The sequence below is a fragment of the Stenella coeruleoalba genome, assembly GCF_951394435.1.
Source record: "Stenella coeruleoalba genome assembly, chromosome: 2".
NCBI classification, from domain to species: domain Eukaryota; kingdom Metazoa; phylum Chordata; class Mammalia; order Artiodactyla; family Delphinidae; genus Stenella; species Stenella coeruleoalba.
In genome coordinates, this window is record NC_137147.1 from 23,265,856 (window position 1) to 23,292,474 (window position 26,619).

At 41.9% G+C, this 26,619-nt stretch overlaps 1 protein-coding gene across 3 annotated transcripts in view; it reads right to left on the reverse strand.

Annotated features, from left to right (window-relative positions):
* Positions 1-26,619, reverse strand: part of LOC307182405 (neurexin-3-beta) — a 1,521,800-nt gene that overhangs the window by 563,478 nt on the left and 931,703 nt on the right. For 2 of the 3 annotated variants that reach the window (XM_079913627.1, XM_079913628.1), the window contains exon 1: positions 8,952-9,341. The exons of the other annotated variant lie outside the window; for it this stretch is intronic. In XM_079913627.1, the coding sequence (XP_079769753.1) occupies positions 8,952-9,198 (247 nt within the window). In that variant the 5' untranslated portion in view covers positions 9,199-9,341. Of the gene's footprint in view, positions 1-8,951; positions 9,342-26,619 lie in introns of those variants that run through there. 3 annotated transcript variants of the gene reach the window in all.

Below are 26,619 nucleotides of genomic sequence, written 5' to 3' on the forward strand. Positions count from 1 at the left end.
ATGTTAATGAAATGACTTTCTGTAAGCACCTTAGGATTGAGGAGGGTGGGGGTGGGTGGCCAATTGCCAGTGGAGCCAAACTGGTGGTTAAAGGTTGGGACTTTCAGTCCCGCCCCCAACCTCCTGGGAGGGTAGAGGGGTTAGAAGTTGAATCAGTCACAAATGGCCAATGAGTTAATCAATCATGCTTATGTAATGAAGCCTCCAAAAGACCCCTAAAGGATAGGGTCTGGCTGGGGAAAGCTTCTGGGTTGGGGAACACGTGGAGACTTGGGGAGAGTGGCTCGCCTGGAAAGGGCATGGAAGCTCCCTGCACTTTCCTCATATCTTGCCCTATGTATCTCCTCCACATGGCCCAAGTGACTCAAACATTCTCTGCCTCAGTGTCAGCATCTTCCAAATGCGAAAACAGCTGTACCTATCTCAGGAGAATCAAATGCGATACCTTTAGAAGAGTGTCAGGTATATTCAAAGAACTAAAAACAGTGAATTATTATTACTAATATCACTAATATCAGTAATAATAATTCACTGTTTTTAGTTCTTTGAATATACCTGACACTCTTCTAAAGGTATCGCATTTGATTCTCCTGAGATAGGTACAGCTGTTTTCGCATTTGGAAGATGCTGACACTGAGGCAGAGAATGTTTGAGTCACTTGGGCCATGTGGAGCACAAAGGTCTCCTTTCTTGGGTTTATTTTTTCTAAGAAGATTGAATTGACAGAAGTGAACACCCAAAGATGTCCATCCGAGTATGCTGAGATAGTGGTCCATGTCAAGAGATATATAATAATTGGTTCAAGGAAAGAGATATACAATAAAACCTTGACTATCTAAGTCACAGGACCCTCCTCCCACCCAAATTATTCAGGAGGCCAAATTTTCCCAGTAGCTGAGATTTAACCCTTTAATCATCTTTTCAAACTTTAAAAAAATCAGAATGCTGCTAAAATTGACCTGAAGAATCCAAGAAGGTCTTACTTTGTTTTCCCTGTGAGCTAATTGTTCACAAGGGCCTTTCAGCCTTTATTAGAAACAGAGGTTCGGGCTTCCCTGGTGGTACAGTGGTTAAGAATCCGCCTGCCAATGTAGGGGACACAGGTTCAAGCCCTTGTCCGGGAAGATCCCACATGCTGCGGAGCAACTAAGCCTGTGCGCCACAACTACTGAGCCTGAGCTCTGGAGCCCTTGATCCACAACTACTGAAGCCCGTGTGCCACAAATGCTGAAGCCCCTAGAACCTGTGCTCCACAACAAAGAGAAGCCACTGCAATGAGAAACCCATGCACTGCAACGAAGAGTAGCCCCCACTCACTGCAACTAGAGAAAGTTCGCGCGCAGCAATGAAGGCCCAATGCAGCCAAAAATAAAATAAAAAATAAATTTATATTAAAAAAAAAGAGGTTCAAAACAGTTGGCTTTATTCTGTTAGTTATCACTTATAAAGAAGCCCAAAAGACTTTGCTGCCTATCCCTACTTGCTCATGATAAGTCTAGGACTTGAAACCAGGAATTAAATGGACAATGGAAGCATATTTAAAATTTTTGACCTGGGGAAGCTAATTCCTCTTTGGTAGTCATCGCCCATACTGCAAAAACAAGTGTCTGCCCAGGTCCATGTTCCTGAAGCTGTTAGACACACCTGTGCACTTGTACAAGTCTTGCACGCTCTTCATAAAAAAAGAGTTCCCTGTATAGCAATTTCAACTTTTAAAAAGTGCTCATTTCGCTTGGATGTCGTGGGCTGATTATTTCTTCCTCCTTGTTTGAGCTGTGCAGACAGCCAGACCCTGCCTATCTCCTCCCCCTTCCCTTCTTTGACAACATCAAATGACAAAGGTGCAAAGCAAATAAATGTTAAGTAAAACACTGACACCGGTTCAGTTTAATGCTTTGCTCTGTCAACCTGCTCTACTGCTTAGCAACCATGGTGGCTCACCCCAGTTCATTTTCATTTTAATGTGCCACACAGAAAAGCTGCCTAAGTATATACCCTCGGTTCTGAAGCATATAATCTGTAAATACAGGAACAGGCGGATCATCTCCATTAGTTTCTTATGTAGCAAAAACCACAATTTGCACCCAAAACATGTAATTATATTCAAATTTTGAAAGACTGCCTGGGAAATAGTTGAAATTCACAGTTTGGGGGGAAGTCACTCAGGAGTATACACCATTGTGTTTTAATGTGGGGGGTGGCTGACAGGAATATTTCAAAACATTAAAAAAGGGAGGGTGTGGACAGTATCTCAGAAAAGGTGGCTTTCAGGTTTCTGGAGGTATTATGTTCATACAGCCACTCAACAGCTGGTGAGCAAAGGGTGGGAACTGGGGCAGGGAACGTGTCTTTGAACAATAACTGGGCTGTGGCTTCAGATGGGAAACAGAGACAGGTGAATACACAAGTCATCTCCCTGCTGCTTTCTGGCCAGTGAGGCCCAACCAGGACAGGAAATGTCTCCCTGCATGGGAACCAACCTGAATATGATCACTTTCTCACACTAGGGTCTCCCATTGAGGAGACCTTCAGAACACACAAGAATCCTACCTCTTAGCACAAAGCCAGACACCTACTAGAAGAATACATATGAAACATTAATTTCACAGGAGGCCGGGAGAATCCAACGCTGGCAGAATCCATTCCTACAGGACTTAATCTGGTTAAGGGGAGATCAACCTGAAGCAAAAGGTCTTGGAGGAATGAGAAGTTGGCATTCGTGCTGTAGAGTAAGAGGGTGATGGACGTAGCGTCGTACTGCCCGGGTTCCCAGCTGATTCTGATACTGATCGGATGCCCTTGTCTAAGTCCCCACTTGGGCCATCTGGAACATCAGAGGATCAGATAATCCCTAAGCTCGCTGTGTTTGTTGTCTGTTTCTTGAGATGACGGTCTGTCAGGGAGAACAAAAAGACCAAGAGCTCTGTGGTCAGAACCAGGTTTGAAGCCTGGCCGTACCCCTACCCTACTTTGATCAAGTCACTTAAGCTCTCTGAGTCTCACTGTTTTTATTTATGAAACGGCGGTAACCTTATTAAGGTCAAAGATTGTGAGGATTAAATGAAATTATATACGTAAAGCATTGGAAGAGTGCCTGGTACACAGGAGGTGTGCGTTACATGTTGGCATATGATCCCAGCAAGTCTTTCGCAAAAACTAACTGTAAGTAGAAATAAACCACCTGCTCTGTATAAACTCAGCTGCTGTTCTGCCCCCTGCCCTGATATGGCCAAACACAGCAGAGCATTTTAAACGCAATGCAGAGCTCCTTTCTAGTGTTGAAAAGGTGTGTTTAAATGAAAGCTGCATTCTTTCTGTCTCTGCGTGACTGTGGTGAAGTTGGATTGCGGGCTTTATAACATCACAGTGTGTCCCTCTTGTACATTATGCTGCTTCTGGTGGAGACGGGAGAAGAGAAAGCCTGGCTGTGGCTGTGGCTTTGGCCTAAGTTATTGTCATAGTCAAGAAAACAGACCTACAAATACTGGCAGACCTGTGGAACTCAGACAGGTTGAAGATACACAGTGGTGTCTTTAAAGACGTACAGATTGGAGAATCATGCCGTCCTAGTGCCGAGAAAGGAAAAGAGTGAGCCGCTGTAGTTCATAAAGGAAGTCCCTGGTAGAGCAGGGACGCCAGGCCTGGAATGGCAGCCGGTCTCAAGAGAGAGCCATAGAGAGTGGGTATTAGAGTTTGTCTGCAGAGCACGGGGCTGCAGTCAGACAGAATTAGCCTGTGTGCACATCAAGGTAGAGACTCAGTCACAAGAGATAAACCAAGAGGAAAGCAAACACAAATATTAACTACAATTACTGGTGGTGTTTTCTCCATATGTTTAAAGGCCCCATCTTATCAATTTTGTAAATTGCTGTCACCGTCACGGAAGGTTTTATTTTCCCACAGTGGAAGTTTGAGTTCAACAGAGATGCACTGAACGTACATTTTTACTTTGCAGTGACTGGGTCCTGGGGGAGGAGGAGTGTTATGGGCTGAACTGTGTGCCCACAAAATTCATGTGTTGAAGCCTAGACCCCCAGAACTTCAGAATATAACTATATTTGGAGATAGGGCCTTTAAAGAGGTGATTAGGTTAAAATGGGACCTTTGAGTGAAATTTAATCCAATCTGACCAGTGTCCTTATTAGAAGAGGAAATTCCGACATACAAGGAAACATTGGGGATGCATGAACACAGAGGAAAAGAGCCCTTGAAGACACAGCAAGAAGGTGGTCACCTGCAAGCCAAGGAGAGAGGACTCAGAAGAAACCGAATCTGCCACCACTGTGATCTTGGACTTCTAGCCTCCAGATCTGTGAGAAAATTAATTTCTGTTGTTGAAGCTACCCAGTCTGTTTTTTTGTTTGTTTTTTTTTAAATGGCAGCCCTAACAAACTAATACAGGAAGGGAAGTATGATTAAGTTCAAGTTTTATCTTGAGAGATCTGCCTCCCTCCCAGATCACATAGAGTCCTAGCGAAGTAAGCTTTCTGAGATCTGATAAATTCATTCATTAAAATGTAAAATAAAATATGTCATGTCTTCCAGATTCAAAATCAGACAGTAAAACAATAAAGGTCTTACTACTAAATTCCAGCCATCAGTCAGTTTGGTGAAGGGTTTTGTTTTGTTTTTCCTGAAAGGAATTGTTCCAATTCTCTCATCTCTGCTCCCTCTGATACGGCAGGCCTCACCTCCAACCACCAACCCCCGCACAATGATCCATGTTGAAAGTCCTGAAGAAATGTACACTGGGACAGTATAATCTTCCTACGGTGGCCTTTCAAGAACAAGTTAATCTCCAGACCCACCACTTCCCAGCAAATTTTAGAGAAGCCAAACAACGCATCTAGAGGAGACAGAGAAAAAGAAACCAATTTAATTAATTCATCACCAAGGCCAAAGACATATAAATCTTGTCATTTTATCTGTCAACCAACACGCTGAATTATTCAGCAATCTGAATCCCAAGAAGGAAGGGAGAGAGAAAGTGGTTAGAAAGCAGCTGGCTGAGCAAAAGAAAGTGCTCAATAGATCAGAGCAAAACAAGCCCCATGGCTGGAAAAACTTCAGAGGTGGGTCTCTGTGACAATGCATGAGAAGCATAATTTCTTAAAGAAAGACTCCAGGCTCATGGACCACAAGGGGGACTACCACCGCCGTCTTTGCTAAGATGACTCAAAGAGGATTTATGTTGTCCCACCTACACACACACACACACACACACACACACACAGGTTTCTGAGCAAGAGACTTTCCTCTAAATACATTGTGGTATATTCCCTTGTAAAACTGAGTTTTAGGTTTTCAACTAGGTACCCCCAAATGCCTACAGAGACAGGAAGGTCTGCTATTTTATGGAAAATAAAATATAAGGAACATACTAAACCTAGGCTCTGCAGAGAAACTTTTTCTAAACTATAAGTATTAAAATATTTTTAAGTAGATGTGCATTGGATTTCTTAAAGGTGGGAGAGAGAAAAGCAAATATACAAAACTCTCCTATGAAACTGAAGGTTGGTAAACAAATGTATTTTAGTATTTATATGTCCCATACCACTAAATTATCCAGGAGTTTCAAAAAGCATGATATATAAGTATGAAAATAAAGTTGAGGACGAAAAATACCTGGAGGTTATTCTGAATAACAGAACAATGAGAATCTGCATTTCACAAGGGATATTCAGATTTTATATTAATTAATTTGGTTGGGTATCTGGATCCTCGTCCCATCCCTCAAATTTTAAAAATTTTTAGAAGCACTTATCTTTCATAGATGATCCAGATACTTCTGAAATGATCCCGTGCTGAACAATACAATGTCTTATTTAGTTTTCTATCCTTAGCAGGTTACACACAGCCTGGCACATAGTAGATACCCAATAAATGTTAGTTCAATTGAAGAGAGCATGAAAGAAAACAGGGAGCCTGAAGGAGGGGACTGAGCAATGGGGAAAAGCTTACTAGACTCCAGTTGAGAAGAGAGTTAATTGTATCCGAAGACACAACCTTCACCTGAGACTATTTTGGATATCCCGGGCAGGTGTGGCCTTAGTCTCCCCAACTTATAAAGGAGCTCAGCCTGCTCTAGGATCAAGATTTTAGGCAAATCTATACATAATCAATTTTTTAAAGATCAGGACCAAGTATGGGCAGAAGAACAGCTGTTTGGAGAATTTCTCTTTCTTCCATCTGTTTTAGTGTGAGTCTCACTATAGGGCAGGATGGTTTAGAAGGAGGGGTGGCAAAAACTCATTAATGGGCAGCTCTGAGGACCTCTGGCTTCTCAGGAAATGTGCAAAGTGAACAACGGTAGAAAAAACAAGCAAAGGAAAAAATCCCTCTTGAGTCCAGAGAAGGTTCTTGAACTCAAGGCTCTACTTTTCATTTTATACCAGAAGGAAGGGCATTTACTTCCTCACAGACAGTACAGACTGCTCCTTGTAACTCTGGAATAGGGTTGGCAGAAAACTATTAGTAACAACCATTAGTCTCATGGTGCTATGTCTCCTACCACCTCCATCTAAAAGATTTTTTAAAACAATTGCTGTTAGCTAAGCCTTTGTCTTGGACTAGGGGAAAGCAAGTGTACTCTAAGTAAGAATTAGGGGAGCATTAACGGAGCACCGAGGGGTCTCCTGGTCCTTTCAGGGAGAAAACGGCACAGCGTAGATAAGGGATTGAAGCCAGAGTTTGGGGTATCTTGTTGCTTGCTGCTTCTCTTGATTTCAAGCTCAAAAACATTAATTAAATATGCAAGGAGCCTGCTTAATATAGATGCATTCAGTCTGTAAGCCCAGATCAGTGGGATGGGACTTCAGGATTGAAAGAGGATACTGAAAAGTTGATTTCATGAGCTGTCTTGTCTCAGTCATGCCAGATCTTGAAGTTCACTGCATTCTCAGCTCTGTGCATCTAAGGGCCTTTTCTAGGGTCTCTGGTCATTTATTTACTTTGTTCTCCTTTTCCATCGTACTGAATCTTATCAGATGTAGGTTAATGTGAGAGAAGATGGAACCAGTTAAGAAGATTTAGAGGGTACTGAGCAACTGATCAATGAAGACATGACTAGAGAAGAGCTGTTTTTAACCTGTGCTGGCTCAACCCCTTTTGCCCCTTTAGCTGAGAGAGAGAGAGAGAGAGAGAGAGAGAGAGAGAGACTGAGAGAGAGAGAGAGAGCGAGGAAGTGCCAGAGAGAAAGAAAGAGATTGACAGACCAAGGAATCCCCCGGTAAGTATTGCAAATTCCATCACTTAAGTAGTAGCTGCTCTTAACTGTTTACATCCTGAACGGAAAACATGGAGACCTTGCCAGCCTATAACCTCTAACTAATACATAATCTTCGTCTCCCTGCTGATTATTTACACTAATTAGCAAAATTTAGCTAATGATCGCTGAGCGTTTCTGTGTTTAATTACGGCTATTAGGAATAGTCTGTCTGGCTTCATCTCCCATCCCTTCTTTTTTCTTTCCCAATCGTTACAATCCCACCCCCACTCCTCCTTAGGAGCTAACAGCTTCTACTTCCATGAAATTGCTTTTGCATTTTTGGTGGTTGTGGTTCTTTCCTCTCCTAGGGTGTTTTTTTTTTGAAAGCTTACACCCGACCTAGCAGGAGTCACAGAGAAAACAGCAACCAGATCGAGATCAAGCATTCCCTCCTCCCCACCACCCGCCTCCACCAACCTTACAAGCACTGAGCTGCTTGACAACTCCATCAAATAAGATGTAAAGAGACAGAAAGAGCCAGAGTACGTGCTGGCATTTTCTCAATGTGCTTCCACTTAACACTACAGAGAGCACAGAGCAGAAACCCAGGGCTAGGAGGCAGTGGGAAGAACTGACATTCCGAATGCAGTCTGTATGTTACAGGCCTTCAAAATACAAGCTAGGGCAGGGGACCTCTAGTGTGGTTTGCTCTCGCTGCCCCCCAGAGGGCTGCTCCTGCAGTTGGGTTCTGTGATCCCCATTCTCCTCACCATCAGGGTGGAGTGCATAGTAAATAAATAACGAAGCTCCCTTCTTTAGAACAGTTTACTACAGCAAGAGCCTACCTCGGTAGCAGACATCACCCTTTCTGAGGCAGCCTGCTCAAAGCTGAATATAAATTTAAGAGCCGTAGATCTCTTCCTTCAATCGCTATGCAAGGAGGGTCGTTTAGAGCAAAACATATTGTATTTATATTGTGTGAACAAGCCCACCCGTGCTACCTTTAATTGAAATAACATTTCCATAAATGGTGGAACTGAAGTGGCAGTAATTTACACTTGGTTAAATTATAAATGGACTTTGCCTTATCTTATACATTGCTTCCCCCTGAGTAGTTAGCAATATTAGGTGTACGGTTTTCACGATAGCTGCTCTCTCCTTCTGACATGTGGACAAACGTAAAGCGGCCCAAATGAACAATAATGACCACTGGTTATTAAAGATTACACTCAGCTACCTTCCCCCACGCCCCCGACCTTTACCACACAGGCCACTTTAAAAGCAGTTCAATCAACTTTAGGCTGAAGACCTAAGGATTCCTGCTGTCTGCTATTTTCCCACGACTAGCTCTCAAACAAGATCAGAGAGAAGAAGGGTGAAAGCAAGGTGAATGAATGAATCCTCCGAAGTGCAGCACTGGGGACTTAACTGACCAAGTTGTCTGCCATCATGGGGGGTGAAGGAGGCAGAAGGTTGCAAAGGGGAGAATGTGGTGCTTGTGAAGCTATGAATAAGGGAGCCAAGGAGAGGAGGACCCATTAGAGGATATGGGGAGACTGGGGCAGAAAACTCTAGCCTTTTAGGGAGAAACTGGACATTTTCTTCCCTCATGCACATGCGATGCTTTTCATTATTTTAAATTCAATTTTTAAAATTCTCTTCCCACCCTTAACATTACCTGAAAGGCAAGTGGGTTAAGGAATTGCTACGCCCCGTTAAAAGGATAAAGAGCAGAGAGACCCACCGTGCCCTCCTCGAAGGGAAACAGGGGAGCGATAGATAGAAATAGGCACTGAGTGATGCTTGCTGCCATGGAAATGGTGCTCGTGCTGAGAGTGAGACCCCGGCGAGGAAGAAGAGGAGGAGGAGAAGGGTACATTAGAGGAACTCCACACGGAGCTGATGATACATCCCCAGAAGAGGGACCAGATCCCAAGCGTCCAGGCCGGCCGGCGAGGAGGGCTCCGTCTCGCGTGGATTCTCAGGTGCATGGTCAACACACTGGACCACCACAGATGGGCAGTTTGAATTCCAGCCAGTGAGCAATAATGAAGTTCATGATGCCCAGGGGCCCATCATAGCAGGAGGAAGACTTGGCCCAAATTTTGGAAAGAGGGAAGGAATAAGCGTTTTCAAGACAAGATGATGAAAAAAACACAAAAAACAACAACAACTACTACTTAAAAAATAAAAGGATATAAGGCAAAAGCTCCCCTTTCCTGGAGCTGAAATTTAGGATGTCAAAGTCCACCCAGGTGTAGCAGCCCTCCTAGGGAGCCCCGGGATGCCACACATGTCAGGGGAGGCCAGGCGCAGCTCCTGATCTCTGGGCACCTCAGGCCGGATGACTGAACGGCACACTCCGGGAAGCCACACAGAGGAAAGGTGGAAACGAAGGAAGAGGAGGAGGCAGCAGGAGACCCAAGTAGGTTCAGGTTAGTTTATCCCAACATCCAAGCAGTTTGAACATTTTTTTTTTTTCGTTTTCCACTCCCATGCGATGCAATGCAGAACTGCCAGGCAAAGGGGGGCTGCAGGTGGGAGACTTCTTCGCGGTTTCCTCGCAGTCTCGGTGTAAGGGCACGGAGGCTGTTAACCCTGCGCTTTCTGGAAGAGCTCCACGGAGCAGCCGCCTGCGTCCTGGGTTTCCCAACTGGATGAAAAACAGCAGCAGCAGCCGGAGGAAGAGAACAAGAAGGACCGGAGAGACAGAAGAAGAGGAGAAGGAACCCGGCGCGGAGCAGCCACCCAAACCAACGTGGCACGGGGCGCGGAGAGGTGGGTGGGCGAGCAGGGAAGGCGTGAGAGGAGGTGCCCGGTAGGCGGCAGGGGTGGCCAAGAGGGGGGCGGGCGCCTGCAAAGTGCGCGGCACTGGGAGGTACAGGTGAAGTGAAGCGAGGAGTTGGGGAACCAAATTCACAAATGGGCAAGTCGTATGCAAATAGCGCACTCCTGAGAGCAAATCAGTGCCGCCCGAGCGCTCTGCCGAGGGACTGGCTGGCTCCGAGGAAGGAGGGGCCCGAGCGACCCGGAATCCCTGCCCTCCCCATTCAAGTACACGATCGCTCGCTCGCTCGCTCGTCTACACCCGCGCGAGCCTCCCGCACAGCCCCCCACCCTCCTCACGCTCCGCTCCTTTCCAGGAGAATGAGCACGCGCGCGCGTGTGTAAGGCGGGCAGACGGACCCTGCACCTTTGATCACCCTGTCCCTTCTCCTCTCCCAGGCGCAGTAAGCCAAACTCGGGCAACTGGGGAAGAAAAACTGAAGGCGGAAGCTAAGGCTAAGGTAGCCCCAAATAGAAATGAAAATAACCCCCGTGAGTAGCAGAAGCGCCGGGACGTCTGCACACGGCGGTGCCACAGATGCTCCCCCTGAGCTGGTGGTCAGCACCGCGTGGCCACTCTCCCGGGTGGGTGTGCCTCTCTGGGGGTTCAGATGCCCAGGGCCCACCCGAGGGGCGAATGGCGGGAACGCGTCTTGGTTCTCAAAGGGGAAGGCAGAGAGGTGGACCGGGAACTCCGGAGGGTGAGAGCTTTGATGGCTGGAGGCCCTTCCATCCCTGGTAAACAGGATGCTTTTGGAATTCAGGACCCAGGGGTTAGCGCCCGTGCTGGCTGACCTGGTCAAAGAACTTCAGGAGAGGTGAGGGCTGCATCTGCTGGCCTGTCCTGGACTGGCCTTAGAGGTGCTGCCCCAGGTGGGTGAAGCCTTCGGGCCTCCAGGACTCTGGGCACTAAAGAGAGTGCGGCTTTTACATCCAGGCTGAACCTGCAGGGGAGAGCCGGAGTGGCAGGAAGAAGCTTGGCGCACCTGTTGTGGCCATCTGTCACTCCAGGAGAAAGCTGACCCAGGGCTCTGCCAAGGCACGGTAACATTCCGGATGCGGCGGCCTCCATTCTACGCCCCCTCTCTCCCCCGCCCAACTTCTCCTAACTATGCTGTTCAGCAGGATACAGAAAGCCAACAGCCTCCTAGACTCTGGGGGCTTGCTGGCTCTGACTCCTTCCTTCCCACTCACCTTGCTTACAAAAGCACACTATATATATATTTGGGGGGGGGGGGCAGGTGGAGATGGAGGAGATAGGTGAGGGAATAATTAGGGGGCATTCCTTTTTTGAAAAGGAGTTTATAGCACCTCTTATACTTCTGCTCTCACTAAACATTTCAACCCCGCTGACTGAGAATAAGGGATTAAGACAGTCCTATTTATTCTTGGGGCACCTCGAGGAGACACTGAAGAAGTTAGCATTACCTGTCTCTAACATAAAGATACCAAACCTATGAATGATTTGTCTTCAAGGTCAGATATCAAGTTCATTTCAGAATTTATGCCGGTGACTTGGTACTTTGGTTATGAAATTGGTGTTGTCCTAAGGATCCCTGCTGCCCATGGTAGATTCTGCACGGTCATCCCACCTGTTCTGGCTCTCAGCTGTAAGGGTGATTAGATCCACAGCCTCCAGTGGAATAGCCCTCATTCGTGATCTTTCATGCCTTTGGGTGGTGGCCCACAAACACGATGTTTTAAACTAGCAACATGTACCTAGGAACAGCACAATAAGAGAGAGGGGTGATTTATGGAGACTCGACATAAACCTGTTTCCTCCTCTGTAAAATGGGAATAATTCCTCCCTTTATGAGGTTCTTGGGAGTATTAAATGAGATAATGTATACACAGCATCTGGCACAGCACCAGACAGAGTGGCAGTACTTTTTGTCTAATAGAAAAATAAACTAAAGCTCCAAGAAGGTTAAGTACATGCTTAGGGTCTCAGGCTACTGTTAGGACAAAAGTGAGAAGAAAAAATATATTAATATCCTAAGCATCCTCCCTTAAGGCAGATGATAATTCCCATTCAAGGGACTTCCCTGGTGGTAAGAATCCTCCTGCCAAGGCAGGGGACACGGGTTCGATCCCTGGTCCAGGAAGATCCCACATACCGTGGAGCAACTAAGCCTGTGTGCCACAACGACTGAGCCTGCACGCTAGAGCCCACAAGCCACCACTACTGAAGCCCGTGTGCCACAACTACTGAAGCCGGCACGCCTAGAGCCCAGGCTCCGCAACAAGAGAAGCCACCACAAGGAGAAGCGTGTGTACCGCAACAAAGAGTAGCCCCCGCTCGCTGCAACTAGAGAAACCCTGCACGCAGCAACAAAGACCCAACGCAGCCAAAAATAAATGAAATTAAATCTTTAAAAAAAAAAAAATTCCCATTCAATCCAACCACTCCTTGATTTTGTCCTCCAGATGGAGCCCCACTGCACTTTGGACTTAGTCTAACTCTCTAACATGGCCTTAAAGAGACCTAGATGACCTGGCTTATACCTAATTCTCCAACTCCATCTTCTGCCAGATGACCGCTTCCAGTCTCCCAGACCCACTCTTTGCTCTTTGAATGTGCCAAGTTGTTTCCCAACTCAATGCCTTTATACTTGCTGTCCCCTCTTCTCTGGAACACTTTTCCCTAAGATTTTCATGTGATTGGTTCATTGTAGACGTCACCTCCTCAGAGGCCCTCTCTGGCCCTCATCTAAAGTTAGCCACTACCACCCTGAAAGGCACTTTATCCCATTACCTTGTTCTATTTCCTTTGAAGCACTCTCCACTTTCTGAAATTATTTTCTTTATGACTGTTCATAGTCTATCTCCTTAAAAAGACTGTAAGTTCCCTGAAGGTTGAAACTTTGTCTTGGTCTCCCCTATATCTTCTGTGTGTGGAAGAGTGGGTAGCACATAGTAGAAGCTCAGTAAATATTTGCTGAATTAATGAATCCAGTGAATCAACTGGCAACCTCATACTCAGATTTTTATACAGCATTCATTCCACTGACATACTTAGCTGGCTTTAGTGACACTGATCCCCAGAGACACACATTTCCAGAGGCGATGAGTTGACCCCCCTCCACTTAACGTTTTTCTTCTTTTCTAAATTGGCACTGAGTGTTGGAGACTGTTTTTTTCTTTTCCTTCATCCCAAGGAAGGATGGGAAGCTTAGATGTACCTTCCAATCAATTATCTGCTAGGCAACAAAGTGAAAAATAAAGCCTTAATGCAGTACGGAATCTGGAAATGCTGCTGGTGCCTCACAGCTGGAACTATTCATTTTACCTGTCATGCGTACAATTATTAATTTATTTTTTGCAAAATGTCAAAAGAAGTATCTATGAATTCCAATAAGGCTGGAATTCCATTTGGGGACTGAGTTAAATACTGAGAAGACTTATCAGAGGACAAATGCAGGACTGGTTTATTTTACTTCTTAAATAAAGAAATAATCCACAATTACCCTGATAAAATGAATGTACTCCAGTTTAACACATTATTGAATTTTTTTTTCATTTGTTTTCTATCCCTCCTCTCTCTTCCTCTAGTCAACACATTCCTACTTAGATTTCTTTTCTAATTCCCATCATTCTCAGGTCTATTAGAGTTTATATTAGGCTGATATATTAAGTATTTTTTCTTAGGTTTTTAGCTCCAGAGATAACTCCTAGACACAGCCTGCATCTATAGTTCCAGCTGAAGGATTTGTCATCACCTGGACTACCACCAAAGCTCCCCTCTTTCCTCCTGAGTTGTCTTTTCTAGTGGGCCCTTTGAATGAGAACACTTAGGAATGAGCTCCAGGATAAAGATGAGAGTCTACTTTTAAGATAGAAAGGAAGAGAAATAGATTTAGAAACGTTATGCTCACCACAGATTTAAAGTTGAAAAGTATAAATAATTTCACAGGAACAACCACGCTTAGCTCCACTTAGATAAACCCCCATGGCATCTTAACCAGACTTTCTGGAACCTTAAGTTTCTGAATGGAATGCAGTTTCCAAAAAAAAGAAGCCTGTGGCTGGATTTGCCTAGTTAATAGCTTGGTTTCTCTATTGTTTCAATCTGCAGAATTTGGCATTATAGATTTCTTCCCCCTGTTTTAATCTCCCCGCTTCTCCCCTCCCCGAAAAAGACTGTCTCAAGATAAGGTACGAGAATCCTGACCCATCTGACACTCTCTGTCTTCCCTTGGTGGGTACCTCAGCTATAACGTAGTCTGGGGAATCTTCTGGCTCCTAAAATAAGCCTCACGATGGTACTTAATCGTGTCAGGTGCCAGGAATCTAATGTGGCGCTGCCCTGTCAGTCTCTCACAATACATTTTGTCTCTGCATGTGCCTTCTCTCACTTGCACAGACTCTGACTTTCCACTTCGCTGCTGGCAGGAGACACCCATCCGGTTGTTTGTCGCAAGTACAGCTAATCTGACTGCACAGACACAGAAAACACTGGAGCAGTCTGTGTCTGTGTGAGCCCTATACTCCAGTGAGGGCCCTTTTCTCCCCAAAAATAAAGAGTAGAAATCCTTACTTTTTCTCTTGAAACAGAGTTCCAAAAAGTAAGTTTAGGGAGGAGGGAAAATAAAAACCGAAACGACTAAACTCTCATAATGTGAAATGAAACGAAAGTCCTGAAAAAATACAGGTGACTGTTAACGTGGCTATAAATATATCCAAGGGTTCCATAAAACAGTCGAACTTTGCTTTATTATATGTCAGTAGGTTTATTTATAGCCACATAATTCATCCTTCTGCTCATTTATTGAAGAAAGCCATCCTGCAAAAAGGCAGATTTTGACGATACTTTACATTTGGGAGTATAAAATAGAAGCTTTATCCTTTTAAGTATCACTCCTACATGTATTTGATTAAAAAAACGAAGACAATGGCATTGTTGTATAATTTTATAGTTTAGAGGATATATATGTGGCTTCTGTTCCTTTAACTTATCCTTCATATAAACATCCATAGTTGTTTTCTTATCCTCCTTGTGGCTGAAATGGGGATATCGGGAGTTTGGACGTTGAGAAAAATCACTCTAGGAAATTTTCCCAGTCTCTTGATCAAGGGCACTGGGATATCTGCTTTGTTAGAATCTCACACATTTCTTTAAGGAAAAGAAAAAAATATGAAATATTCCTGTGTAAACTTTAGCCAGCTTCGTTCGCAATCCAAGTGAAATTATTTTACCATGGAAACAAATGTTGCTTTTAGTCAAGGACAGGATTCAATTACTTCCTCATAGAGAGATTTGGACATTTAAACCCCTGTTAGTCTTCTCTAAGCTTACACCGGCTATCAGAGATCATGTAAATCTTTATCCAGTTTTAATGACTCAAACAATGTGAATGAGGGTTCTATAATAACAGAAGTAATAATATCATTTGTATGCCTATAAAAAAATATCAAATCAAAAATTTCGAAGAGACTTTGAGAGCGCATACAGATTTCGATTTGGGGCTCTGGTGCTTGCCTACCTAGGTTAAAATCCTGATTTTGCTTGTTAGCGGCTGTGAAAAATGTTGGCAAGGTCCTTAGCCCCTCTGCATCACAGCCTCTCCATCTGAAAAATGGGAATAATCATACTATCTATCCAAGAGGTTTGCTGTGAGGATTCAGAAAGGCATCATCTGTAAACTATGTATAAACAGTGCCTGGTACACAGTAAATGCTCAATAAATGTGAGTAATGAAAAGAACTGTCTTTTTCTCCAGAGGACTCCTTGAAATTTATCTCTGCTGATGGTTTTCTCTTCTTGTTGACAAATCTCAAGAGGACTGAATAAACAAAGAGCTCCCCTTGCAATTCCCAAACATAGAATGGAAAGCCACTCCCGTGTGTTACCCGACTCATTGGCTTCTCTTTGCCCATATTTAGCAGAATGGGGAGCAGCTTAATCACATCCTTCTCACAAATATCCTTCAAGCCAACTCCAAAACAATAAAGCTCACCATGGCCCCAGAACCAGATAATATGGACTACCAGAACCCAGCCCTGTTTCATAGCTAATCATTTTCCAGCAGAGGGTGGAACTCACACCATCTCAGTCTGCTTTGGGATCTGGAAGGGCTCTCTGGCTACTTCTCTTTCCCATCTCTTTATTTTCTCACCCTCTTTTCTTAAATAAACAATACATTCCAATTATTTAGCCTTCCCCCTAAAAAGCATGGCTTCTAAATCTTTTAATAATTTCCACTGGATTTATTTGGTATTTCATTAGAATTCAATAATTTTTTTAAAGTTACTGAGAATGTACCTCTGAACTAGGTTCTACTTAGTATAGAAAGAAACAATTATTTTGCTGCATCAATTGATCTATTTCATGAACATTACATTTATGCTAACCATGGGCAAGGCACCAGGCGAAGTGGTGGACTTCCAGGGGACTCCGGCATGAAAAAGAAAAGATTTAAGGGCTTAAGAAGTTTATAATCTAGCAGGAAAAAGCCATCAAAAACAAATAAAACAAACCATAAATTCCATCCATATATTCCGCTTCCCAAATACAATGTGCTATTAGAATAAAGGTATAAACAAAGTATACAGAAGAATAGAGAATGGAATTAATCCACTGTAGCGAGAAAAAGGAGTATGAGGAGGGATTCATATACAAGGTGACAAGTGACCCTAATGTCGAAGGACTAGAGTTCAAAACCTCATCTACTACTTGGCCCTGTGACCTCGAGCAAGTTACTTTAAACTCACTGAGCCTACTTCCTCAATAGTATAAACATGAATAATTCAAAACTCACAGGATTGTTTTGAGGGTTAAATGAGAAGATACATTTGAAAATAATATTGTAAACGTTCAGTTTAACTGTTACCATGAATCTGGACTTAAAGAATTTCAAATAGGCAGAGGAGCAGAAATGTAAAGTAAGGAGATTATCAATGTGGGATGGAATCAGCCCCAGAGGGCTTCCCAGTGGAGGAAAACTTTAAGCTTAGCTTTCACTTGTCATTTAGATTTTGCTAAATCCTGAAAATCTCAATGGGGACTTTTTATTTCAAAAAAAAGAAAAAAGCACAGGTGTTCCATGGGATAAGGAAAGGCAACAAAAGGAAAGGAAAGGAAAGGAAGAGAAAGGAAGCACAGGAAGAAAAGGAAAGGGGGGAAGGGGAGGGAGGGGAGAGGAAAAGAAACTCACATGTTGGAAACTGTTTTTTATCTCAAATGACAGGGTTCCCCTATTCCGAGGTGTCAAATAAATACCATATAAATAAAAAGTTAAATTGTAGCACAGCCAGGAGTTTTCCTTTGTTCAATTTCTTCCACACAGTTACTTGTCAGATACTAAAACACCCACTGGATCCAATTCATAAACTTTTAATTCTAGGAACATCATAGTTCAAGCATCCATCTCATTCAAGTGTCTATCTCACAACTCCATGAAGAGTATATATTCTAAGACAGAGGCACAGATTTAAAATTACTGGCCATTTTCATTTTCTCTTTGATATGATGTAGTCTTAAACCCACTTAACAGAGAAATCTTGGTGGGGGGATGGGGAATGAGATGAATGCTCCCCAAACAGAAGGTACGAAGTGTTATCTAAGCAGTTCCAAAAATGTCTGCAAGGTGAGTAACAAGGGAATTTCTCAGTGGTACTAAGGATTTAGCCCTTTCCAAAACTGATGGTGAGGACAGGGGAATATTGAGATGTAAGTTTACATCACAGGAAGAGAAACAGGATGTTCTTAAAATAGATGAAACAGCATTTACGATAACAATATTTTGTCATTGATGATACCTATGTCTTCACAATCTACCATTTCCAATCTGAAAAAGCAGAATTCGTTGCTCTTTCCTATCTTCTGTTAACATTTGTCACATTCTGTTATTGTCAGTTGGGTTTATATCTGGGTCCCCTGCATGATTTATAGACGCATCATGTAGGGAGCTGGGACCTCGTCCTAGAGTCAAACAGCTTAAGTTCTAGGGCCAGATAGCTTATGTTCAAATCCCTGCTCCATTATTTAATAGCTGTGTGACCTTGGGCAAGTTGCCTATCCTCTGAAAGCCTGTTTTCTCATCAGTAAAATGGAGATCACAATATTCCCTATCTCAAACTTAGCACAATACCAGGACAGTATAAGACATTCAACGAATACTTGTGAAATAGTACAGACATACGTTTAATTACTATAGGAGAGAACATTTCGTAGATAGATAGATAGAGATACATACATACTTACATACATATATAGGATAGATACATCTCCAAAATATGCAAGCATCTCATTATAAGGAAGAACTTGTCAACATTTGGAGCCATTACAAAATTGGAAGGGATGCCTTGCAGGCAGTGGGCTCTCCATCACAGGAAATGTTCAAGCAGTAGATGTCTTTTAGGGACACTGAAGTTGCTGTCTTGCAGTAAATGAGAGGATGGAGTACAGAACCTCTAAGTTTCTTTTCAAATTTATATATAATACCAATTAAAATTTCTTTTAAAATTTATATTTGCCCTTAACAACTGCATTTACTTAAATGTAATCTCTTGGCTTTATTTTGAGGCTTAAAACCAATTCCTTCGTGCTACAAAAATCCTAGCACACTGGTGTTTATTAAAACCTCACACAATGAGGTGAGAAATTTTAGACTTCTGTAAAATGAATCTAGTATTGTTGCACTAAAACTTCATTTTTCATTATTGCATGCAGTACAAGTTGTCTTCAGACAAATTAACAATTTTATGTTTCTATTTTAAACACCAAAGATTACTGTGGGTTTTTTCTCCCCCCACTAGCAACACCTACACAGCTGCTGTTCCTGTGATCTAAGAGGACATTTTTCATTGGTGAAGAGCTCATTGCTATGGGAAAAGTACGCTGACTTGCTTGCCCTATTGTCCTTTATCTCCCAGCAGGGAATCCTGGTGGACTGAACGTAAATAAAACTGAATTCCCTTAAATAAAGACATGTGTCTTAAAAATCCTGAACAAAAAGCAAAACTACTCTTCTCTCTCTAACCAAGACAAGGCCATTCCTCCTCAATAACTGGTTTGGACAAGAAAAAGAAAGGTATTCAGAAGACACTTAACAAAGTTAAAGAAACTGAGATACTTAGAGAATGACTTGTTTAATAACACACACCATTTCAGTGTCAGAAGAAGCTGAAATATTCCTCTAGAATATTACTCTGTAGAGTGTGGCATGCATGGCTCCTAAAGCAATATCAACATAAAATAAGATTATAAGAAAAATAATTATCCAGTAAGAAGATTATCCACCATGAGAGACAGTTAATAGACACAAGAGTGGGAGAATAAGAAACCCAGGAATGTGAGATAACAGAACAATCTGAAAGAAATTGTCCCCCAAAATGGTTGAAATGACTAAATAAAGAAATTATAGAAACCATAGAGGAGAAAAAAAAAAGAATGTGATAATGGGCATACTTAAGAAAGAGCTAAAATCATTTGGAAATGCAACACAGTTAATGAAATTTTTTTAAAAAGTCAGTAGATTGGGCTTCCCTGGTGGCGCAGTGGTTGAGAGTCATGCCTGCCGATGCAGGGAACACGGGTTCGTGCCCCGGTCCGGGAAGATCCCACATGCCGCGGAGCGGCTGGGCCCGTGAGCCATGGCCGCTGAGCCTGCGCGTCCGGAGCCTGTGCTCGGCAATGGCAGAGGCCACAACAGTGAGAGGCCCGCGTACCGCAAAAAAAAAAAAAAAAAAAAAAAAAAAAGTCAGTGGATAGATTATGTAAATGTATTCGAAGAGAGAATTAATGAACTAGAAGAAAGAACTAAAGAAAGTTCTTAAAATGGAACACAGAGGGAAAAAGATTTAGATAATACAAAAGAGGTAAGAATTACGAAAAATCAAATGAAAAGTTCAACATACATCTATTAAGATTTCTAGAAAAAGAAAGTAGAGAAAATGGGGTAAAGGGTAATCAAAATGATAACAATTTGGAAATTTTTTATATTTAAGGAATGTGAATTCTTATATTAAAGAATCCTAAGCAGGAAAAAAAAAAAAAAAAAGAGAGAGAAAGAGAGAGAGAGAAATAGCCACACCTTGGTTCATCATCATGAAACCAAAAACACCAAAACTAAGATAAAAATCTTAAAATCAACATATAACTTTTAAGTAAAGCTCACAAGACAATGAATATAATCGTTTTGTGTTGAAAGAAAAATGCCTTTCAATCTAGATTTATTTAACTAGGCAGATCATTTAAGAGTGGAGGCAAACCTAAGACATTTTAAGATGAAGGAAGTTTGATTAAGCTTACCACTCACAGATGATCACCAGCATGACCAGTAAAGGACATACTTCAGTATAAAGAAAATAATCCCAGAGAAAGGGAGTGACATTCAAAAGGAAATGATGGGTAAAAGGAACTGGTATGATAGGTCTAAATTTAAGTAAGCATTGTGTAACTACCACTACCACCACTGTCAACAACTTGTTTGTGGTGGCTTCAAAACAAGAATAATAATCAACATTTTCTTAATGCTTGTAAACTAGGTATTATTATTGTCCCTATTTTATAACTGGGGAAAGGAGGTACACATTGTCACTTGCCATAGCTAGTAGATGGTAGAGCCAGGATTTGAACCCAAGTCACCTATGTACTGAATCTATGGTCTAAATTAATTTACTCTTCCGTTGCTGAATGCTACACAAGTAATGTATGCAAATTCCAACTCACATCTTAAGAGAACGACACTTGCTTTCTAAGTGCTGTCTATTTCCCCTTTGTCCCTTTTCTGGAATGCAGGTGTGGAGATAAGCCAACTTCACCATGTGAATGAGGACATCATATCTGTTTTCTTTTGGTTGACATTTGCCAGATATATTAATTAGGACATTGATTTGTCAGTTTTTAACTGAGACCACATAACTATGTTTAAACAACATAGAAGGTTCCTTGATCTCACACAGAAAAGCTTAAACTGGTAAGTGGCCCAAGGCAGCATGACCGAGAAACAAGTAAAAAAGTGGCTATGTATGACCTAGAGAAGCATAATTACCAAACCCTCAAATCAATATTCTAACAAATGTACTTGGCAAATGTTAACCAAAAGGAAACAGATTCAGAAATATTACTGGCAGACAAAACAGACATTATCACCAAAAATGTTATCATTGTGTCTTGAGAAAAACCATTAACCCAGGGGATATAACAGTCCTGAATCTGTATGTACCTAATAACATAGCCTAAAAATATATAAAACACATATTGATAGACTGAAAAAACTGACAAACCCATGATCAAAAACCCCACTAAAACGTATGTTCCATGGGGGTGGATATTTTTGTTTGATTACTGCTAATTTCCAGGACTTACAACAATGCTTAACCCATGTTAAGAGCTTAATAACTATTTATTGAATATAAATACTATATCCTTCTTGTTAAAACTTACAGAATAAGCTGGGAGAAAAAGGCTATAACTCTTTTAAAAAGCACAATTAGCAGACCAGAAATAAATGACATACCTACAACCCTGGATAAACAATTAGAGGGTCCCATCCTTTCAAAAACATGAGACATAATGCAAAAAGTAGTCATGTATTAGAATCATAAATAAATAATGAAGAATCAATAATTTTATTCCACATCTTCTGACCGCAATGCAATAACAGTCAAAATCAATTACAAAATAATCTGCAATATTTGTGACTGAACAAATTACATAAACTCTCATTTTATCAATAAAATGAGAAAAATTAGATAAATAAAAATGATAAATGAAAGGAGATAAATTCATGTGTGCTTAAAAATATTCTGTCCTTAATGATCACTTTCTGTATATAATGGAATAGTAGAGGGACGCTTTCAGAAAGAGACCTGAGATCAAATTCTTCTAATTTTCTCCTTTTTTAAAATAATAATGCTCATCACAAGTTATATAACATACATATCAAAATACTTGCTCTGTAATGAAATAAAGCGAATTACATACAAATGGTTGTCTCAGAGTGCTAGCTATTAGATGATAGTTTATACATCCTTTGTGTTCTTTTGTGCAACACTTAAAGCCAAAAAATATGTTTCGTATAAACAACTTTCAATTATATATATAAGAATTAAATGATGCCCAAAGTATTTGCATTAGATATTGATTCATATTACATAGTGCCTGGGCAATTTATACCTTACAGACTAAAAATAGTTTGTGTTCACTATCTGAAAACGGAAAGGCCACCTAGGGTTGCATTTAATTAGCTGCTGATCCACAATATATTCTGTATTCAGATAACCTGTAGCTATTCATACAATTATTGGAGTCTTAGGAAATACAAATAAATGAATTACTGCCTGTGCTCCTGTCACAAATGACAGCCAAGCTCTTTATCTCGGAAGTTGCTCCCTTCCCTTGGTAGGTCTGAAGGAGGCCCCAGAACATTTACACCAATCTTGTTACTATTTTATGAATAGAGATGATGTTCATTTCCCGAGATTGCCAGTCTTTACTCCAAAATCCAAGAACCTGACAAAATCAATTATAATTTTAAAAACTACTGCTCAATCCGGAAACTAAATGCCATGCAAATGCATCTGACACCCTCTGATTTTTGATCCTCTCTAAGTGAAAATCCTGGAAACAATATTCCAAAAGAGAACTCTGATATGAGCAATATCGTTGTTAAATAAGGTACACGGAGTTTATTTTTAAGCCATAAAAGAAAGACAAAGAAGACAAAAAGCATATATGTATATATGAAACTTGGAGCTAGAGAAAATTGGAAGGTTTTTGAAAAGTTATACCAGAAGAAAGACCACATTTTTGTCCCCTGAAACCAAGTTTTAATGAAGAAGGGACTCTATTATGTATGATTTCCAATGGTTTTAATATGGTGTGGCTGAGAGATGTACTTGTCATGCTGCTTTAGAAATGGAAATAGCTGGATTTTAATTCTTTGCTCTAACATTAATTTCCAGACATTAAGCAACTCAATCATAGGCTATCTCACATGGATTATGAGTTTTTTTAAATTTAAATGTGGCAGGGGGCGTGGGATGAATTGGGAGATTGGGATTGACATATGTACACTCATATGTATAAACTAGACAACTAAAAGAACCTGTTGTATCAAAAATAAATAAATAAAATAAAATTCAAGAATTACAAAAAATAAATAAAATTTAAATCTGTATAATAGAAACGGAGGCTAACAAGTACACAGCTTTGGGTTAATACCTACTGTTTATTTCCCCTGCTGTACCTCTCCCCCGCGGCCTTGCTTGGCCAACAACCCCCTTGTTAATTTCAGGCAAATGAATGCAGAAGACGAAGCGTTTGCTGTGGATTTTCTAGGAATCAAGAAGAAGATTCACAGGGGAGTGATGGTATGAGAGGCAGAAGTCTTCAGTGCCGTATATCTTAGCCCAATTCAGGGAGAGTGAGCCAGTTCATCCAAGGGAGTGTGTCTGTGCAGCAGTAAAGGATCACAAGGGAGTCATGGTGCTTGACAGGCGCAACTTCCTAAAATGCGTACCTTGTTGGTACTGAGAAGATGAACACAGAAAGGCGGGTGCATCCGAAAAAAAAAGGACAGTGTGCTCTTGGGTGGTGCTGAATATTCTTGGAGGGTCTGTAACACCACTAACAGGTTTGACTTGTTGCTAAATAAATTAAAGTGTCACAGAGTCATGGTGAAGCTTTAGGAATAACAACATCCAGCACATTTTTTAACCCTCTTCTCTTTCAAAGTCTCTTCCTGAGCTCCTGCTGGGACTAGGGGAGTCAGGGGTGGGTGTACAATGGCTGTTGCTTTGGGAGTTACTCAGCGGATGGTGGTTACTAAATGTGATGCTGGGGGAGCGATAATAAATTTTAAAAACTACAAGAAACTCTTGGCCTTTTCTCCTCAGCCCCCACTCTCCCACTACAGTGAAAAGAAAATCGGGACTAGCAGAAATAGCCACCCCCAGCTGCCCCACCCCCAGTTACCAGATGTGGAAGACACTTCTGGTTGCTTGATTTACGTCATAGGAAGATGATTTCATGCATGGCCCAAAGAAAAACAAAAAATATTTATGGCTTATTATAATTTCTTCTCCCCCAACTCATTCTCTTCCCCAGTACGTACAACCCTTGACCAGGGCTCTTGATGACCAATTCCAAACAAAGTTAATTTATTTCTACGTACTAAGTTTTTAAATAGTTTTTTTGTTTTGTTTTGTTTTTGTTCGTTTTTACTACTAAAAACAAACAAACCAAAACAAAAAACCTCCGTGAAAGTGTTCCTTCTAATAATAGTAGCATAAAGATTTTGGTTATCAATTATACATCCCCATTGCAGAAAGCAGCATAGTTTATTCTAATGTTTGATAGATCTATTTGTGTCTTTTCTGACGTGGAGGAGATTTGAAAGATGCTTTGATTCACCTAGCTGTTAACTATTACTCTCTGCAATGCATTTACCAAGTTGGGGTTTGGTATAGACTGAATTTTGTTTCCCTAAAATTCATATGTTGAAACTCTAACCCCTAAATGTGGCTGTTTTTGGAGAAAGGATCCTTAAAGAGATACTTAAAATTAAATGATGTCATAAAGGTGGGAACCTGATCCAATAGGATACATGTCCTTAGAAGAAGCAGCAGCAACACCAAGAGTATGCAGGCATGGAGACAAGGGCCGTGTGAAGACAAGGGAGAAAGTGGCTATCTGCAAGTCAAGGAGAGAAGAAGCCTCAGGAGAAACTTCACCTACTGGCGCCTGGGTCTTGGATTTCCAGTTCCAGAACTATGAGGAAGTACACTTCTGTTATTTAAGCCAGTCTGTTGTATTTTGTTATACAGCCTGAGCTGACCAATACAAGGCTTTGGGTAATAATAATGACATTTGTGGAATTAGGGACATTCAAATCCATAAAGAACCGCAGAGCTCACTTGGCCCAAGAGTTCTTAGCCTGGAGTTCAAGGAACTGCTATGAAGAGGGCCACCTCTTTGCACACTTCTGAAGGGTTATCAACAGTCATATGAATTGTGCCCCTTAGAGTTGTATAATTCTAAACTACATATTTAGGTAGTGCATAATATCTATGGTTGAATATGACAACCTTGAAAATGGTCTGTAAAACTCCTTCCTGAAACTACATTCAATTTAGTCTGGTTGTGCTTTTTTTTTTTTCCTGGAAAGAAGGTGCAAAGATTTCTTCAGATTTTTAAAGAAGTTCATGACCTCCCAATTATTGAAGAACCACTGATTACTTCAAATCCCTCATATAGATGAGTAAACTGAATTCTAGAAAGAGGAAGTGCTCAAAGATGCATAAAAACACGAGTAAGATAAGATCCATCTCTCTTACCTACTGACTTGATTGTTAACATGTTCCTGCTCACCTCCGGTTACTAGTGAATAAGATCACACATACACACACACACGCACACATCCGTTACAAAGATACCAAAATACGTGTTTTTTTTTTTTTTCCGGTACGCGGGCCTCTCACTGTTGTGGCCTTTCCCGTTGCGGAGCACAGGCTCCGGACGCGCAGGCCCAGCGGCCATGGCTCACGGGCCCAGCCGCTCCACGGCACGTGGGATCTTCCCGGACCGGGGCACGAACCCGTGTCCCCTGCATCGGCAGGCGGACTCTCAACCACTGCGCCACCAGGGAAGCCCCCAAAATATGCTTTTATAGGAGTTGAGAACTTCACCTGAACTCAGGGCAAAAGAGAGCTTCCGAAGTACATTGATGGGTAGGTAATACTCAAATTTTAGCATGTTCATTTAGATAGTAGGGTTGGTAATTTTTTTTTTTTAAACTTATGCCAATACTCACCCAGCATGTTATACAGACATGATATTCTATGGCTGACAACATGGAGGTTTCTGTACATATGACTATTAAGAGCATTCCATCAAAGAATGCTGTTTAAGCCTCAAAATTACAGCTTCCAAGTTGCGCTGAATCTTAATGTAAAGCCTTGTGTCCTTCCACTTGGGAATGGTCAAGAGACAGTGAACGATTAGAATTCCATTTCCCTAATAGTTCATTATTAAGACTGGGGTCAGGCGTGCAGGCCAGAGAGAGTGTGTGTGCACACACTCACATTACACACACATTTGAAGTGTGTAAACCTCTAACCTCCAGCTGCAGAGACCTCAAAGAGGAATTCCAGCAGAGGCAGGCCCTAACAGCTGACAGAAGAGTGGAGGCTGAGAGCCAGCCACCTCCTCCCTCACCTTGTACCTATCGACCCAGGAACCATCCACTCCCCCCAGGCCTCTGTGAATGTCAATAGCCATTTGCCTTCTCCGAAATGTGGAGCTCGCTCTGCTTTGAAGGGCCTCTTCTGAGTGCAGCACTTGTAGTCGGTGTGGCTGCCTCTCTGTAGGCATCTGTCCTCTCCCATAATTCCTGACACAAAAGTGACCATTTCAGTTTTTTAATAGAAGGCTTATGCCTTTGAAAAATGTTGGCAAAGATTCTTCTTCTCCTACTCCTTCTTTTCTCCCATGTCTCAGAATTCAGTGACCAGAGAGCACCCCCAACCTTGGCATAGGGCTTTATGTGCATGGGGAGAAATTGGAGAATCAGGCATTTCACTTGTCATTTTAGAAGAAGTGGTGGGCAGCAGAGCCCAAGGAAACAGGGGCTTATGATTAT